General features: G+C 37.7%; 1 protein-coding gene across 1 annotated transcript; it reads right to left on the bottom strand.

The window, feature by feature from the left end:
* Positions 1-4,601: 4,601 nt before the first annotated feature.
* LOC124148560 (monocarboxylate transporter 5-like) lies at positions 4,602-10,058 on the bottom strand. The gene is made up of 5 exons (XM_046519699.2): positions 9,758-10,058; positions 9,384-9,527; positions 8,687-8,833; positions 7,137-8,258; positions 4,602-4,783 (listed from the first exon to the last, which is right to left on the bottom strand). Exons 1-5 carry the CDS (start codon positions 10,056-10,058, stop codon positions 4,605-4,607), a joined length of 1,893 nt encoding a protein of 630 aa, XP_046375655.2. The 3' UTR covers positions 4,602-4,604.
* Between the last annotated feature and the right edge of the window lie 5,845 nt (positions 10,059-15,903).

The raw sequence follows: 15,903 nt of genomic DNA on the forward strand, positions 1-15,903 counted from the left end.
ATGGCTTTACACGGCTTTTAGCCATATTCCAGCAATATCACGACGGGGGAAACCAGAAATTGGCTTCACACGTTGTACCCATGTCGGGAATCGAACCCGGGTCTTCGGATTGACGAGGAAACGCTTTAACCACTAGGCTACCCGACCGCCCCTTATAGTCTGGAAATGCTCAAAATGTACACACATGAAGAGAATGTGAGTGACCTACATATATATATATTCAGTGACTGACGGCCACACACACACTCTCTTATCGCCAAGCCGATAACACACGTGGTACAATCGAAATGGCGGCCTACTGTTAGGGTCAGAGATTAACAATACCTCGTCAGCCTAAAGTAACAAGCTCGGACATAATCGTTGCAGTTGTTTGTCCGTCACAATGCATTGCTCTAGTTGTTACTTTCAGCTTTTTGAAGGTTGCAGTATCGTTGTCTGTTTCATGAAATCAGTCAAGTTTATTGTATTGTCTTTTGATTGAACTCTTTTTAGAGTGTCTTCCAACACTCACGTGATTTGTTCACTTTATATATTGTGAGCATCGTTTTTATAATTTACGTCGACTCAGTGCGTAGAGTATAACATCTCGTATTCATATTATCATTATTAACAAAGTAAATAATATTTAGTTCTTTACTAACTCTTACATGCGCATTGTTTAATAGCATAGTAATATGCGAGAGGATATTTTCTTTTCTACCAAATGTCACTGGTATAATCACAAACGGGGTAAATTCCTGAGAAGGAACATATAACACGTCACAGACACAAGACACCACGAATCTTTGTCTAGTATAAAGGTACTTAATACAAATTTACCTCATATAACACGAAGCTCACCTGTATGTGTCGTCTAAAAGTATTTTTTGTTCTGCCACGCCTCCACTGATGAAAAAGCTCTGACAACGCTGAGCAAGATGTCCAACGTGCTATTTATAGGTAAACCGTTTGCCCTAGTGTCCGATAACTGGAAATATTTGTGTGAAATGGAGTTTAACGTCGCGTTAAAGACTATTCTCTAAAAAAGACTCCAATGCAGTCTTTGAACATCGTCCTTGTAATACCGAGCGCCAAGCGAATGGGAACAATATATAGCCATTATTTTTTTCACGGAATGTAGTTGTAATCAAATTCTGCCTATAATAGCATATGAATAACATCCAACTAAATACACATGCCTTACAATCTAACCATCATTCGCATTTGAAAGGCCGTCTTTTTAAAAGGGTGAGTTCCCCAAATAAGTTACCCTCTTTCCCGAAATTCGACGCTAATCCATACGTTCCCTTTGCAAATATTTAGCATACGGTCATATGACATTTTGGTCGGGCTTGCAATCATGATGAGTGGTTACTCTTGCCAATATCGATCACATTGCAGTGAGTCAGTATGGTTCTACCCCGCTTGTGCCATATTCCAGGAATAACACGACGAAATGGTCTTCACACATTGTACCTGTTTCTGTAATGGGACCCTGACCTTCGACTTAACGAGCCAACACAAAGGGCCACACTACTAACCATGTAACAAAACAAAATGTTTAACGGTTTAACACTATTGTCCTTCAGTGACCACACGAACTGGTAACTAGTATTAAAATTAATTATATATGTACGTCCATCATTTGGAAAGGTTTTCACGAATTTGTATGCTACGTGGGTTAAAGGGATAGCTTACAAGGTTTTACAAAGGTCATCGTCTCACTGATTCATTGGACCAGTTGATGGCCATTTCGAGTCCACTCTCATAGCATACATACATGGGATGGGGTCGAAATTGATATGACTCCAGATCATATATCAAGCATAACGAATGTGCCACTGAACCTGTTGTGGAAGGTTGCGTCCTTTAGAATCTAGCTTTGGTTGAATGAATTCCAGGTTGCAATTACTTCATACACCATTCCTTATTTCGGATTAAAGTGTTTTCACTGTACAACAGTTTATAACTGGGTATTGGCAGGACGTCAACTTGTTGACCAAAATTATTCCCATGGTGTCCAAGTGCGGTATTCTTTGATGCTTGGTCCGCTGGGCTGTTGTTGTTTTAACTGGGAAACCATCTTGTTCTCGAGAGAAGTTACCATGAGCGTGAGTAAACTCGCAAAATGTCATGCCGTGAGTGATGTTTCATATTGTTTTAGTGAGCGATATGATTTGAGAATATACCCGTTCAATGTTTGACTGTCATGGCAGATTTTACGCTGTATACAACAATCAACAACCGTATGCTATGAGCATCCAGACATTCTTACATTTGTGTGCCATATTAACGTAATAGAAGATTTCAAATCCAACGTGACTGTTTCTGGTATGAACTATACAAATTGGTTGTAGATGGTAATTTCTACTTCGATGTTAAATTTTTGTATGAAACAAGTTGGTCAAGAGTTTCTGAAATTGTCATTTTATTGAAATTAACGAATGAATTTTATATTCATGGTTGCGTAAAGTTGCGCGATGTCACCAACCTTATGATCTTTTTTTTCGTAATGACTTGGCTGACGTTATTAACGACCTAAAGTGGGGTATTACCATTCTGAGTACGATCACACGAGGTTTGGTACACGATTACCTAGAGTGAGATGGGTGTGTATGTATGTTGGGTGGGGAGGAGAGTGGGGCTGCATGTATGCGGGTATGAGTATGGATACATGCAGCAGATTGGAATATATCGATGATTTTGTTTTCAATTTTAGTGTTTCTATTATATATTTATACATCGTTTAATATTCTTAAAGCCTTTTGTGTCTCATAGGTCATGTTGATCGGGCATTGTAATATCTACCTAAAATGTATATGACACTTAAATAAAGATCACTATCTTTTTCTTCTTCCGTAACCAAACATCTAACTTGGTAGGCACTTAATTATTTACTCTTTGCTTTGGCGACGACCTCCTTCTTACTCATGACGACATCTTTTAATGATTATTTAACACAAAGTGTATGACGAAATAAAACTCCTTATTCCAGATTTATGACAATATCACTTGGATTAATCGTTCCAAATCGTTTCTGACAGATATGATGACTAAAAAAAGAGACAAACATAAAGTGTGTTGAAAGGAGGAGGTAACATCAGGTCCCTTTTTCTGAAAAAAAACGAACAAAATTTAAAGTTCTGATAAATATTAATCAAATTTAATACATAATTAATGCTCTATGGTATCAATTTCCCTAAGTCGACAGGCACGTGTGATCACATTTTGGATTCAGAAGGAAACCGAAACATCCACAAGATTTCAGTAATTCAGTCCAATTGAGCAATGTAAGCAATTTGCAGATAACACACAGAAGCCGCATTGTGATATGTGGTCAAGAGGCAAACATCTTCTGAAAAACATCTTCTGAAACATCTTCCAAAAGTAAAGTTCAATATGGTAAAGTTTATGCTTAGTTTATATAACAAAGCTCTTGATGTTTAATCAGATGGGTATTTACACGAAACGTATCATAAAACCTGGCAATGGGAAGTTAATTATAATCCAAAAAAATACACGAGGTACGAGTCAAAATAGGGAATTGCATCAAACATTATTTTTATACTGATGCGTCAAATTTGGAAATGTCCTCCACAACTCTACCATAAAACCTAAAAGCTTTACTGAGACCTTGAAACAAACAAACGTAAACATCATTATCATTAAATGTGGCACAAGCGATTTAATACGCAGCAATTCTTAACACGAAACTTATATTATAAAACCTGGTATAAGCTGGTATGAATGACCTGTTTGTTTGCAACATCAGCAAATGTCTTTGGCGTTTTCGGAAGAAGTTGATACTCTGAAAGTAAAAATTTATCGCATTGTCTTGTACTTGCTTCATTAACTATTTGCGACTCATAAAAACTGCCTGAATGACCGTTTCAACACACATACATGATTATCTCTGTCTGTCAAGAGTGCTTAACTTTCAACAGTCAATTATATTGGAGGGTTTGTTGTTTTTTTTGTTTGAGAAATGAGACCATGGGGGAGTATGAAACGGCAAGTGACCTTTAATCTATTCGTGGCTCCTTAGTAATGTGGGTAGGTGGTCTAGCTATATAAGAAACATTACATGCACATACCTGGCTCCGTACTATAGCCTCCATTGTATTTTGAGCAAATGCTAAAATATTTCCGAAATGACATTTCAGCGATTTTTAATTCTCACTTGTCCATTAAAGCAATATGACCTTACTTTATCCAATTTTGTGCACAGAAGTATAACGTCATCCATTATTAATGATAATGTATCACAAACTGGTACAAATACGTCACCCAAACAATAGGCTGTCTTAAGTGATGGTTCATTCATCAGTTACACAGAGTAATATATAGAATACTCTATTATGGAGTATGCTACAACATTCATTCTCAGCTAATAAATAACACTGGACACGTATATGGGTTTCCCAATGACAAATGAATACATCAAAAGTGGTATTATTTGTGTTATACATATTATAATACATAAAATGCCTGTTTCACAAATTTAAATATAAACATAACACTCGCACATGATATAAAGATACGAGTTCAATGCACAGACATGAGGCATGTGTCTTTGTAAAACAGTTTATTCAACGTTTATAGATGCATAAAACGTCCTTGATACATCAGATGCCTTTCAGTGGTCGGTTTTCTTCAATGTTCTTATGGGAGCTCTGTGACTTCATTCTGTTCGCCCGACCTCTGACGAGCGGTACACAAAATAGAAATATTGCAGCTATGAAGTTACATATTCCAATGTAGGTGAAACAAAGGTTGTATGAACTGGTCAGGTCACGGATTGTCCCTGTAAAAACAATACGCAGCAGGACATTAGAGTAACAACGTTGTCAGATTTTAAACGTTCCATTTAACAATAGCTAATACAGTCTAACATAACCAGTTGTGGTACTAAATAAAATGGATTTAAGTAATTAAACGCCTTACCCAGCAATATAATTTTAACACTTCTGACTAAATTATTAACTCGGGTAATAATGACAACATCTTCCGAGACAAGGCAGTTAATTGTCTATAAAAGTCCAGTTTCCACCCTAGCTGAACCAGTGGCTATAACGAGTTATGTCATTTCTATGTCCCTCAGTGTATGAACTGGTCAGGTCAAGGATGGTCTCTGTAACAACAATACGCAGGACATTTGTGTCACAACGTTGTCAGATTTGAACAAAGATTTTAAACGTTCCATGTAACAATCGCTATTACAGACTAACATAACCAGTATTGGTACCGAAGTTAATGGAGACGTGGGTCAGTTATGTACGCCTAACTCGGTAATAATGACCCGGGTAATATGTCCTTAAAAGTCCAGTTTCTACCCTAACTGAACCAGTGGCTGTAACGAGTTATGTCACTTTTATGTCCCTCATATTGACAGATTGGACTTCACCTCTCATATAACTTTCATCTGCTTCAAACAAAATGTCGGTGTACAGTCGATCCGAGCAAGTTAATCGAAGAAAAGTCTCACATATCCTGTCTCAGACACCCAGTGCATGTTGAATGTAGCACGTTGAGCGTGGAGTACACGTTGATTATAAAGCAAGTTTGGAAAGCATCTTCCGACGTCCAGACGTTACACATGCTTTGCAAATTCTGGAGTGGAGCAACACGACAGTCACAATGTTGTTTACGACCATGATGTCGATTTTGTAATGCGATTTTGATTGCTAATCAAACTTCAAACGTCCAGCCTACAAACGTCAGTAATGTCCGTTGATTCGGGAAGATGTGATGACAAGCAATCACAAATTGTGCCGGAACGTATTTACAACTGAAGTATGTTGGACTATGACCAGCACTGGTAATCTGATTTTGGACCCGTATTCCAAACAATGTGGTGAAACTACAGAAAACTACGCCAATGTCTGGCAATGAAAGCAAGTGATGTGGCAAAAATTATTTCAGAAGAAATCAATCCTAACACATAGCATTGTGAACGGCATGAAGCACTTGACCCTGGACAGCACGTTGAAGGGGGTGGTATATCAGATTTACTATTCTCACTCAGACTCGGTTGTGAGCAGACGCATATTGTTTTCCTGGAATCAAACGCTCAAAGACCCTATATCAAACACATGATTTAATCATTATGATCTAATTCGTCCAACTGCAAAACATCCATGAAATGCCATGGCCAGCACCCAGTCCCGACCTTTCCACCATTAAACACGTCTGGACGTTATTGGCAGACGTGTGCGTCAACGTCACAATCCACCGACCAGTCTAAATGAACTCGGTGCAGCTGTCACTTATGAGTGGAACAACACGAGCCAATCTGACATTTGTCGACATTATCAGAAGTTCTGCCTCGAATAACTCGTGCATTTCTGGCCAACAGAGTTGGTTGTTCCCGGCATGAGTGACGTTGACTGCAAAGCGCAAAGTGCAAATTTCGAATTTGACCCCTGACCTCATGAACGACGTCGTACGCCACTATCCCACACCAACCACTAGAGCCCACATGATGTGATCGCCTACCCCTTAATAGATAAGATCATATCACTCCCATTTGCCAATATCATACAGTTGAGAACATATGTCTTGATGACTCACACTGTCTCCTCCTTTATTTGCATAATATATAATGAAAATTATTGTCAGACATATTTGCAGTTCAAAACAAAATACTTTTAACTTGAATCACTTGCTAATGACTGTTTGTTGAAATGGGCCAATATTTCTTTTTAATGACATTCATAATATTTTACCATTACATACTTTTTTATGTATTAAGAACTGTCTTCACTCTGTTTCGTTTTTGGATGTATAAACCTAAAACCTGATGTGAACATTGTAAATTCGAATAGCTTCAGACAGTTCTTAGTATTTACTCAATATCACTAACAGATTGTAGACGAAATTGGTGACATCGTTCAGCGCAAGAATGCATCACCTTATTATTAGTCAATATATTTCTGTATTATGCATGGTTTGCTAACCAAATTTCATGGAAGCATTTACAAGTTATTATTAGAGTGTATAGACGGTTCCTGCTTGTGTAGAAGCTGTATTCCCTCACTTTTATCAATGTTACTACTATATGTATGTTTAACACTGCTGTTGAGCTAGTAACTCCGTGAATACTGATGATCCATTGCAGCATAACATTAATAACATAAAATACAGAATGAGGATCTTACCCATGATCGGATGCGTCACGGATCTGGCTAAACCGTGGAACACAGCTATAAATCCAAGAACCTTCGCCATGTATTCAAGTCCCATGAAGTCGACAATGGCAACAGGAATAAGGCAGTGATAAAAACTGCCAAAGAGTCCGACAATCACAGAGAATACGACGAGAAGAGCATACGTGTTGAAAAAATAGACAAACTGTGTTGCCATTCCAGATATAAGCATTCCAATAACCATCAAATGATTTATTTTAATGTATTTGAGATCGGCGACAAACCCGACAGCAAGTCTGCTGAAGAAATCCAGAACACACGACAAAGTCAACAAATATGCTGCATCTGTTTGTGAGATGCCCTTTTCCTTTGCCAGGGCAGGAAGGTAGATTCCAACCAATCTAAATATTACCCCAAAATGAGCACATGCAACAATCAACTGAAACATTGGCTGCTTCAACAAGGAAAAGTCAAATGTTGATAATGCTCGTTTCACATACATGCCACAACTTTTGGCTTCTTTTGATTCCTGTTCATTGTCAAATGATTCAGCATTGATTTCTGTAATATCCACCATTGACATTGATGTCAAATCTGGGTTACTTGTGTACAATCTAATCTGGCTTTCTGAGCGGGAATCTACTTGTGATTCAATGCTGACAACTGATTCTGGTCTTGCACTTTTGCGGATAATTGCACTTGTCTGTCCCTTTCCTCTATTTGATTGACTCGCAAATGTGACCACTGCTTGTCCACCATTAACACTAGTTAGTTCCTTAACAGAACATACTCGAACCACATCATGTTCATTCCCATGTTTTTCAATGCCATGTCTTTGGTCATGTTTTCGCCCTTCACTCATGACAGATGGGTTTTTTGGTATCCTTTTATGAAAGAAACTTAATGGTCTAAACAACGCAGCCCCGACCCACATGTTCATTGTCAGTCCTGTTAGGATCAACATACTTCCTCTGACACCATATTCATCTAATAAGAAACGAACGAGGGGTGGGAAAACGCTGCCCCCAATACTAATTCCAGACATGGCAACTGCTGTGGCAATGCCTCTTCTCTTCTTGAAGTACTTTCCGATCAATACCAATGCTGGAGCATGAATCATGGAATGCCCTATACCTGAAAGTAAATTATTCATTATCAAATATCACTGATGTCTTGTTCGAGTTCCTTATAGTTTTACATGATAATAAACATCCTTCAATACAGCCTACATAGTTATATTAAATATGACACATCGTGCTTCAATCTGAAAATGTCTATGGAGCCTTATGTCTCTTTCTCATGCCAAAATTCTTTGCTCGATTTTCCAGTATATTTCTAAATGTTCAAGACCTGCATGACCTTGTTATGCCGTTGCAAGCCTTCAATAAAATCTAACATTTAGGAATAAGGTGCAGGAGTAAACAGTTTATAAACATATATGTATAGATAATGATCATATAAAGAGACCTAATGTTACAAAATCCCATATGAATGCATTCACTTGAGCCATCAATTATTTTTCTGTGCTATTATGGATTCGTGAACATGTATAGTTTACGCACCAGTGAGAATACTGTGAGTGCAGATGAGGTATGTAATACTGGTGGCGAAAACTCCTGTCAGCATTCCTACAACTGATATAGTCCCACCAAGAAGTACCGTCTTTCTCTCCCCAAGCAGTTGCAGAATTATGTTCATCGATATGAGAGCTGTTGACATACAGAACATGGTTGTGTCAAAATAGGGAAAATTCGTACACTGTATATATATATATATATATATATATATATATATATATATATATATATATATATGAAAGCACTGTAAAGTTCTAGTTCTAACTCTCAGGCACAATATAGTAATAATTAAATAAGTGGAGTAAGATTGAACACAGTTTTAACAGTTATTGCCTGATGAGAGTTGAAAGCGCTAGCCTATTAAAACTGTGTTCAATCTTACTCCACTTAATTAATTATTACTATATGTATGTATGTATGTATGTATGTATGTATGTATGTATGTATGTATGTATGTATGTATGTATGTATATTTAATTTGTACGACCACAAGGGTCAGAATATGTTGTCAGTAGAGATGGAATACGAGAGGGATTATTTTTCTCTATTATATGATATAAAAGTATCATTGCAACAATATAGTTATGTCCATTTTGTATCAGTATACTTCGGTATACAAGAACACGAGGATGTCTTTCTTTACCAAAATAGTTTACATTTGCACGTATTGTTTAATACTCACAACTTATACTGTACGTCGCTGCCATCACACCCATGAACAAGGTTGTTTTTGTGGCAGATGCCTCGAATTCTTCCAAGTATGCCACAAAGAACATGGCAACGGACCGTCCATATCCAGCCATTAAAATAACATTCAGGAAACTCCCTGGAGAAGGTCAAAATACAACATGGTATTAGTGATTACCAAGGCGTGTTTTTATTATAATTTAATTGTTTTCAAAATGCAAGAGGAAGAGACACATTTAACCCAGAATTCTTAATCTTAAGATTCAATACCCGATAGAATGATTATGACAGAATACTATATCTTATACTCTGACAAACATATTTGTCTCTGTTATCTGGATGGACGTAGAAATATGAACAATCGATCACCTGCTAACACTACCCAAGCCCATCCACGATCGATAGGTACACCATCATCCTCTTGCTCTGGTTTACTGTCATCTGGTAGCTCGCCATTACCACCATCATGCAACATGTTCTGCTTCTCGGCATCTCCTCCAGCTCGAGTCCCACCTTCTTCTGTCACCGTTCCCAACAAACTGTTTCCCCCATCAACCGCCTCTCCCGTCTTCGGCACAAACAGTTTTCCTTTGTTTGTATCTGGTGTCATAACTAGATGTTCGCTTCTGTCAATTTTGTCCTCCCGACACGTTTTTGAATCTTGTGTCATTTTTACTGTGATAGTATATCGGACCTATATAATTTATGAAACTGCATTTACACAATACCAATGTGACATTTTCCTAGAAAGTGAATGTGGCTGCTTGTAACTATAAGTGATTGTCTGAATTAGGAGATAAATGTTAAATTGAGCGCAGTTAAATCTAGAGGTAACCTAGCTCTACATTGAAAACACAGTATGTTTATCTCCATTCTACCATGATTAAATAAAACGCGAACTCTTTGGTGTTAGCAAATATACTGAGTGAAGCGTCATGGATTGAGTTCAGTGTTTTGAGTGGGTTATCGATCTGAATTACGGAATCACCGAACAAAATATGGTGCTGTATGGTGCTGTAAAGAAGTTTGTTTACACCGTAATACTTCACTCGAATATATGACAGGCATTGAAAGCATATAAGCACGGCCACTTGGTCAGCAAACATGAGGTGGGCATCCCTAAAGTAAACAAAGCAAGCTTTGCATGGCTTTCGCTCTACATCGCGCGTCACCATTACGACGTCATGCCGCTCATTGTGACGCAAACGATATGACGTCACAGTCATATATAGAAAAGCAGAGCGCCAAAATTCCAAGCTCTCTGTTGTCTCCAAAACGTAAATACATTCCCTTTGTTGATTTCTGTCGTGTTTTTCTGCACAAAATGTATTGCCACACATCCTTTGAATATTGTAGTAACCGCATCTGTGCATTTTGTAACCTGTAATTGTAGATATAATTATTTAAATATGCCTACCGACAATGACTGAAAATAGTATTATTCTACGAATATTAGCTTCCGCGATGAAGCGGCCGTCAAACCAGCTGTTTCAATCAGAGGGGGTTTATTGTGATTTAAAAGCAGCTGATTGACCAATCAGAATCGAGTAAATTCCAAATTCATGGTAGAATGTAGTTTAAGGCTGTAAAAACAAACCAAAACAAACATTCCATATAAATAACTGTAAACAGTCAGTATGGACGGTATGGTGATTGAAAACACGAAGAACGATCCACGTCATCAAGTCTCTATGGTAAACAATCAACCAAGTAACAGAGCCTTTTCACCTGATCCCCACGTCAGTTTCTACCACAACACATAAGGTACATGTACTTTCACCTGTTATGATCCGAAATCCGTACAAGCCTGTATGTTACACGAATATATAGCAACGCAAGAGTCAGATACAATGCATAACTGTCATCTTCACCAAGATAATATTGTGTAAACATATACATACGTATCTGTGCTTGTGTTTCGTCGCAAATTAAGAATTACCAGAAATTGGCTTCATATGTCGGGAATCGAACCAGGGTCTTCGGATAGACGAGCAAACGCTTTAACCACTAGGTTACCCGACCGTCCCTTACAGACTTGAAATGTTCAAAACGTACACACATGAAGAGAATGTGAGTGACCTACATAGATATATTCTGTGACGAACGGCAACACACTTCTCTTATCACTAAAGCTGATAACACACACGTGGTACAATCGAACAGGCGGCCTACTGTTAGGGTCAGTGACCATTTCAGCCCAAATTAACAAGCGCGGACATAACCGTTGCAGTAATTTTTCCGTATCAATGGACAGCTCCAATTGTTACTTTAAGCCTTTAGAAGGTTGCAGTGTCGTTGTCTGTTTCATGAAATCAGTCAAGTTTATTGCAATGTCTTTTGATAGAACTCTTTTGAGAGTGTCATCCAACACTGGAGTTCTGTTCACTTTATATATGGTAAACATCGTTTATATAATCTACGTCGGTGCGTAGAGTATAACATTTCGTATTCATATGATTATTAACAAAGTATATCATATTTAGAACTTAACTAACTCTTACATGCGCATTGTTTAATAGCATAGTACTATACGAGAGGATATTTTCTTTTCTACCAAATTCATGAAAACGACAAAATGTCACTGGTATAATCACAAACGGGGTAAATTCCTGAGTAGAAACGTATTACACGTCACAGACACAAGACGCCACGAATCTTTGTCTAGAATAACGGTACTTGATACAAATTTACCTCATATAACACGAAGCTCACCTGTATGCGTCGTCAAAAAAGTACTTTTTGTTCTGCCACGCCTCCACTGATGAAAGAGCTCTGACAACGATGAGCAAGATAGGCAAACCGTTTGCCCTAGTATCCGATAAGTGGAAATATCTTTGTGAAATGGAGTTGAGCATCACGTTAAAGATTATTCACTCATATATCTTATGAGATGTTTCATAGTGCTAGCCCACTGATATACTATGTCGCGGATCAACATCCATACCCAACTCAGAGAAAGTATGCTGACTCCGATACAGTCCTTGTCCATCCCGTTAATACCGAGCGCCAGGCGAATGACAAGAAGTACCATCTTTTTAACGTCGTTTGGTCGGGCGCGGCCGCGATGAACGTCCTCACTTCCGGGCAGACTCTCTATTCATTTCACCGTGGAGGCGGTTCCATCCGTTACAGACTTGACTTCTATATAGCATCCATCGGCAATAACCATTGTGCATCAGATTAAGAAACAAACATGCAAATAAGGACTTGTAATATTACACTTTTACTGTGTGTGTCATCACCAATGCGCCTTCAGCGTGTACAGACATACCTGATTGTGCCGAAAGAGAGATCATGGTTGACTGAACATAAAACTGCTCTTGACCCGCGAATCGCATTATAGTCCCGCCAAACGGCGTTATGCAGACATCAGCCACTGCCTCATTTCTGTAGCAAAATAAACACATTACATACAACACTATACTACATTCGAGTGTTAGAAAGAGATACATAAAAATATACGGCCATTATTTTCATTTTGCTGTTTTTCCACGAACTGTATTTATTATCAAATTCTGTCTATACTATCCTAAGAAGAGCATCCAGCTAAATACACACGCCTTACAATCAAACCATCATTCGCATTTGAAAGGCCGTCTTTTTTAAAGGGTGAGTTCCCCAAATTAGTTACCCTCTTTTGCCGAAATTCGACGCTTATCCATACGTTTCCTTTGAAAATATTTAGCATACGGTTATATGACATTTTGGTCGGGCTTGCAATCATGATGACCAGTTACTTCGGCCAATATTGATCACATTGCAGTGTGTCAGTGAGTAAGTATGGTTCTACCCCGCTTGTGCCATATTCCAGCGATATCACGACGAAATGGTCTTCACACACTGTACCTGTGTCGGTAATCGGACCCTGACCTGCTACTGGGTCACCCTACTAACCATGTAGCAAAACAAAATGTTTAACGGTTTAACTCTATTGTCCTTCAATGATCACATGAACTGGTAACTAGCATTAAAGTTAATTATATATTTACGTCCATCATTTTGAAAGGTATTCACGAATTTGTATGCTACGTTGGTTAAAGGGATAGCTTACAAGGCTTTACAAAGGTCATCATCTCACTGGACCAGATTCATTGGACCAGTTGATGGCCATTTCGATTCCACTCTCATAGCATACATACATGGAATGTGGTCGAAATTGATATGACTCCAGATCATATATCAAACATAACGAATGTGCCACTGAACCTGCTGTGGAAGGATGTGTCCTTAATAATCCAGCTTTGGTTGAATGAATTCCAGGTTGCAATTACTTCATACACGATTCCTTATTCCGGATTAAAGTGTTTTCACTGTACAACAGTTTATAACTGGGTATTCGCAGGATGTCAACCTGTTGACCAGAATTATTCCCATGGTGTCCAAGTGCGGTATCCTCCGCTAGGCTGTTGTTGTTTTAACTGGGAAACCATCTCGATCTCGAGCGAAGTCATACCATGAGCGTGAGTTAACTCGCCAAATTCATTCCGTGAGTGATGTTTCATGTTATTTTAGTGAGCGATATGATTTGATAATATTCCCGTTCAGTGTTTGACTGTCATGGCAGTTTAACTCACTATTAAGATTGCTTTTATTGAACAGATTTTACGCTGTATACAGCAATCAACAACCGTACGCTATGACCATCAAGACGTTCTACCTTTGTTTGCCATATTAACGCGATGAAAGTTTTCAATCAAATCCAATGTGACTGTTTCTGGTATGAACTGCAAAAAATGGTTGTAGATGGTAATTTCAACTTCAATGTTAAATTGTTGTATGGAACAAGTTGGTCAAGAGTTTCTGTAAACGGTCATTTCATTGAAATTAACGGATGAATTTTATATTCATGGTTGCGCAAAGTTGCGCGTTGTCACCAACGTTATTCTCTGTTTGTTTCTTAATGACTTGGCTGACGTTATTAACGACCTAAAGTGGGGTATTATTTTTCTGAGTACGATTATCCGAGGGTTGGTACACGATAACATAGAGTGAGATTGGTTGCGTGTATGCGGTAATGAGTATGGATACACGCAACAAATAGGATTATATCGATGATTTTGTTTTCAATTTTAGTGTTTCTTTTATATATATACATTTTGGGTTGATATTACAATGCCCGATCAACATGACCTACGAGACACAAAAGGCTTTAAGAAGCTTAAACCATGTATATATATAAAACATATTTACAAATACTGTATATTTTAATTCAAATGTCTCCCTACATTTGTTAAATTACTCGGTGTCGTCGCTGGAGTGTGTAAATACATTATGACTTCACAGTTGTAATTTATGACGTCATCATAAGTATGACGTCATATTATATGTCATTGTCAGTTACACTGAAGAGCTGACACTGACAGCGAAAGGACTATGTCTTAAACTGATATAAAGAAGATGATGGACGAACGTGGACTTTATTATTTTATTTTAAAATTTATATATATATATATATATATATATATATATATATATATATATATATATATATATATATATATATATATTTGATATATATATACATGGTTTAGCTTCTTGCTTCTTAAAGTCTTTTGTGTCTCATAGGTCATGTTGATCGGGCATTGTAATATCCACCCAAAATGTATATGTTTGTTTATGCGTGACACTGAAATAAAGATCACTTACTTTCTCATCTTCTTCCGTAATCAAACATCTAATTTGGTGAGCACTTTATTATTTACTTTTTGCTTTGGCGACGACCTCCTTCTTACTTATGGCGATATTTGTTAATGATTATTGAAATACTGCCTGTATGACCGTTTCAATACACATACATGATTATCTCTGGCTGTTAACAGAACTTAACTTTCAACAGTGTTTTATATGGGAGGGTGGAAAGGACGTCCGAAGTGCCGGCACTTGAAACACAAACTTGAGAATTGAGACCATGGAGGAGTATGAAACGGCAAGTGACCTTTGGGTTATTCGTGGCTCCTTAGTGTGTGTAGGTAGCCTAGCTATATAATAAATATTACATGCACATACCTAGGTCCGTACCATAGCTCCCTTGTATTTTGAGTAAGTGCTAAAATCGTTCCGAAATGAGATTACAGTGATTTTAAATTCTGACTGGTCAGTTGAAGCAACATGATCTTACTTTGTCCAATGTTGAGCACACTAGTATAACGTCATCCATTATTAATGACATGACAAACTAATGCAAAAAACGTCACAATAGGTTGTATTAAGTGATAGAGGATATTACATGTGTCGAGTGTCGAATATCTCTTTTTACCCCCGTCACTCGATGAGAGAAACATGGCATGTCCTATCATATTCTCTTTTGTGTAGTTGTCTACCAGTAAATTAAATTAATTCATTACAAATGTAAAACCTTCAAAGGTAGATCCTCCCTACCTAACACGCAGGGACGGTTCACAACCCCTTGTATTTGCGACTTAAAAAATAGTTTTGTGTCAGCAAAATCTTAAACAAATCTAAACAAAAGTATCAAAAAATATTTAGGGTCACGAAAATTCTTTATCATATATAAA

This window comes from Haliotis rufescens, unplaced genomic scaffold (assembly GCF_023055435.1).
Source record: "Haliotis rufescens isolate VD_foot unplaced genomic scaffold, xgHalRufe1.0.p SCAF_9, whole genome shotgun sequence".
NCBI lineage: Eukaryota > Metazoa > Mollusca > Gastropoda > Lepetellida > Haliotidae > Haliotis > Haliotis rufescens.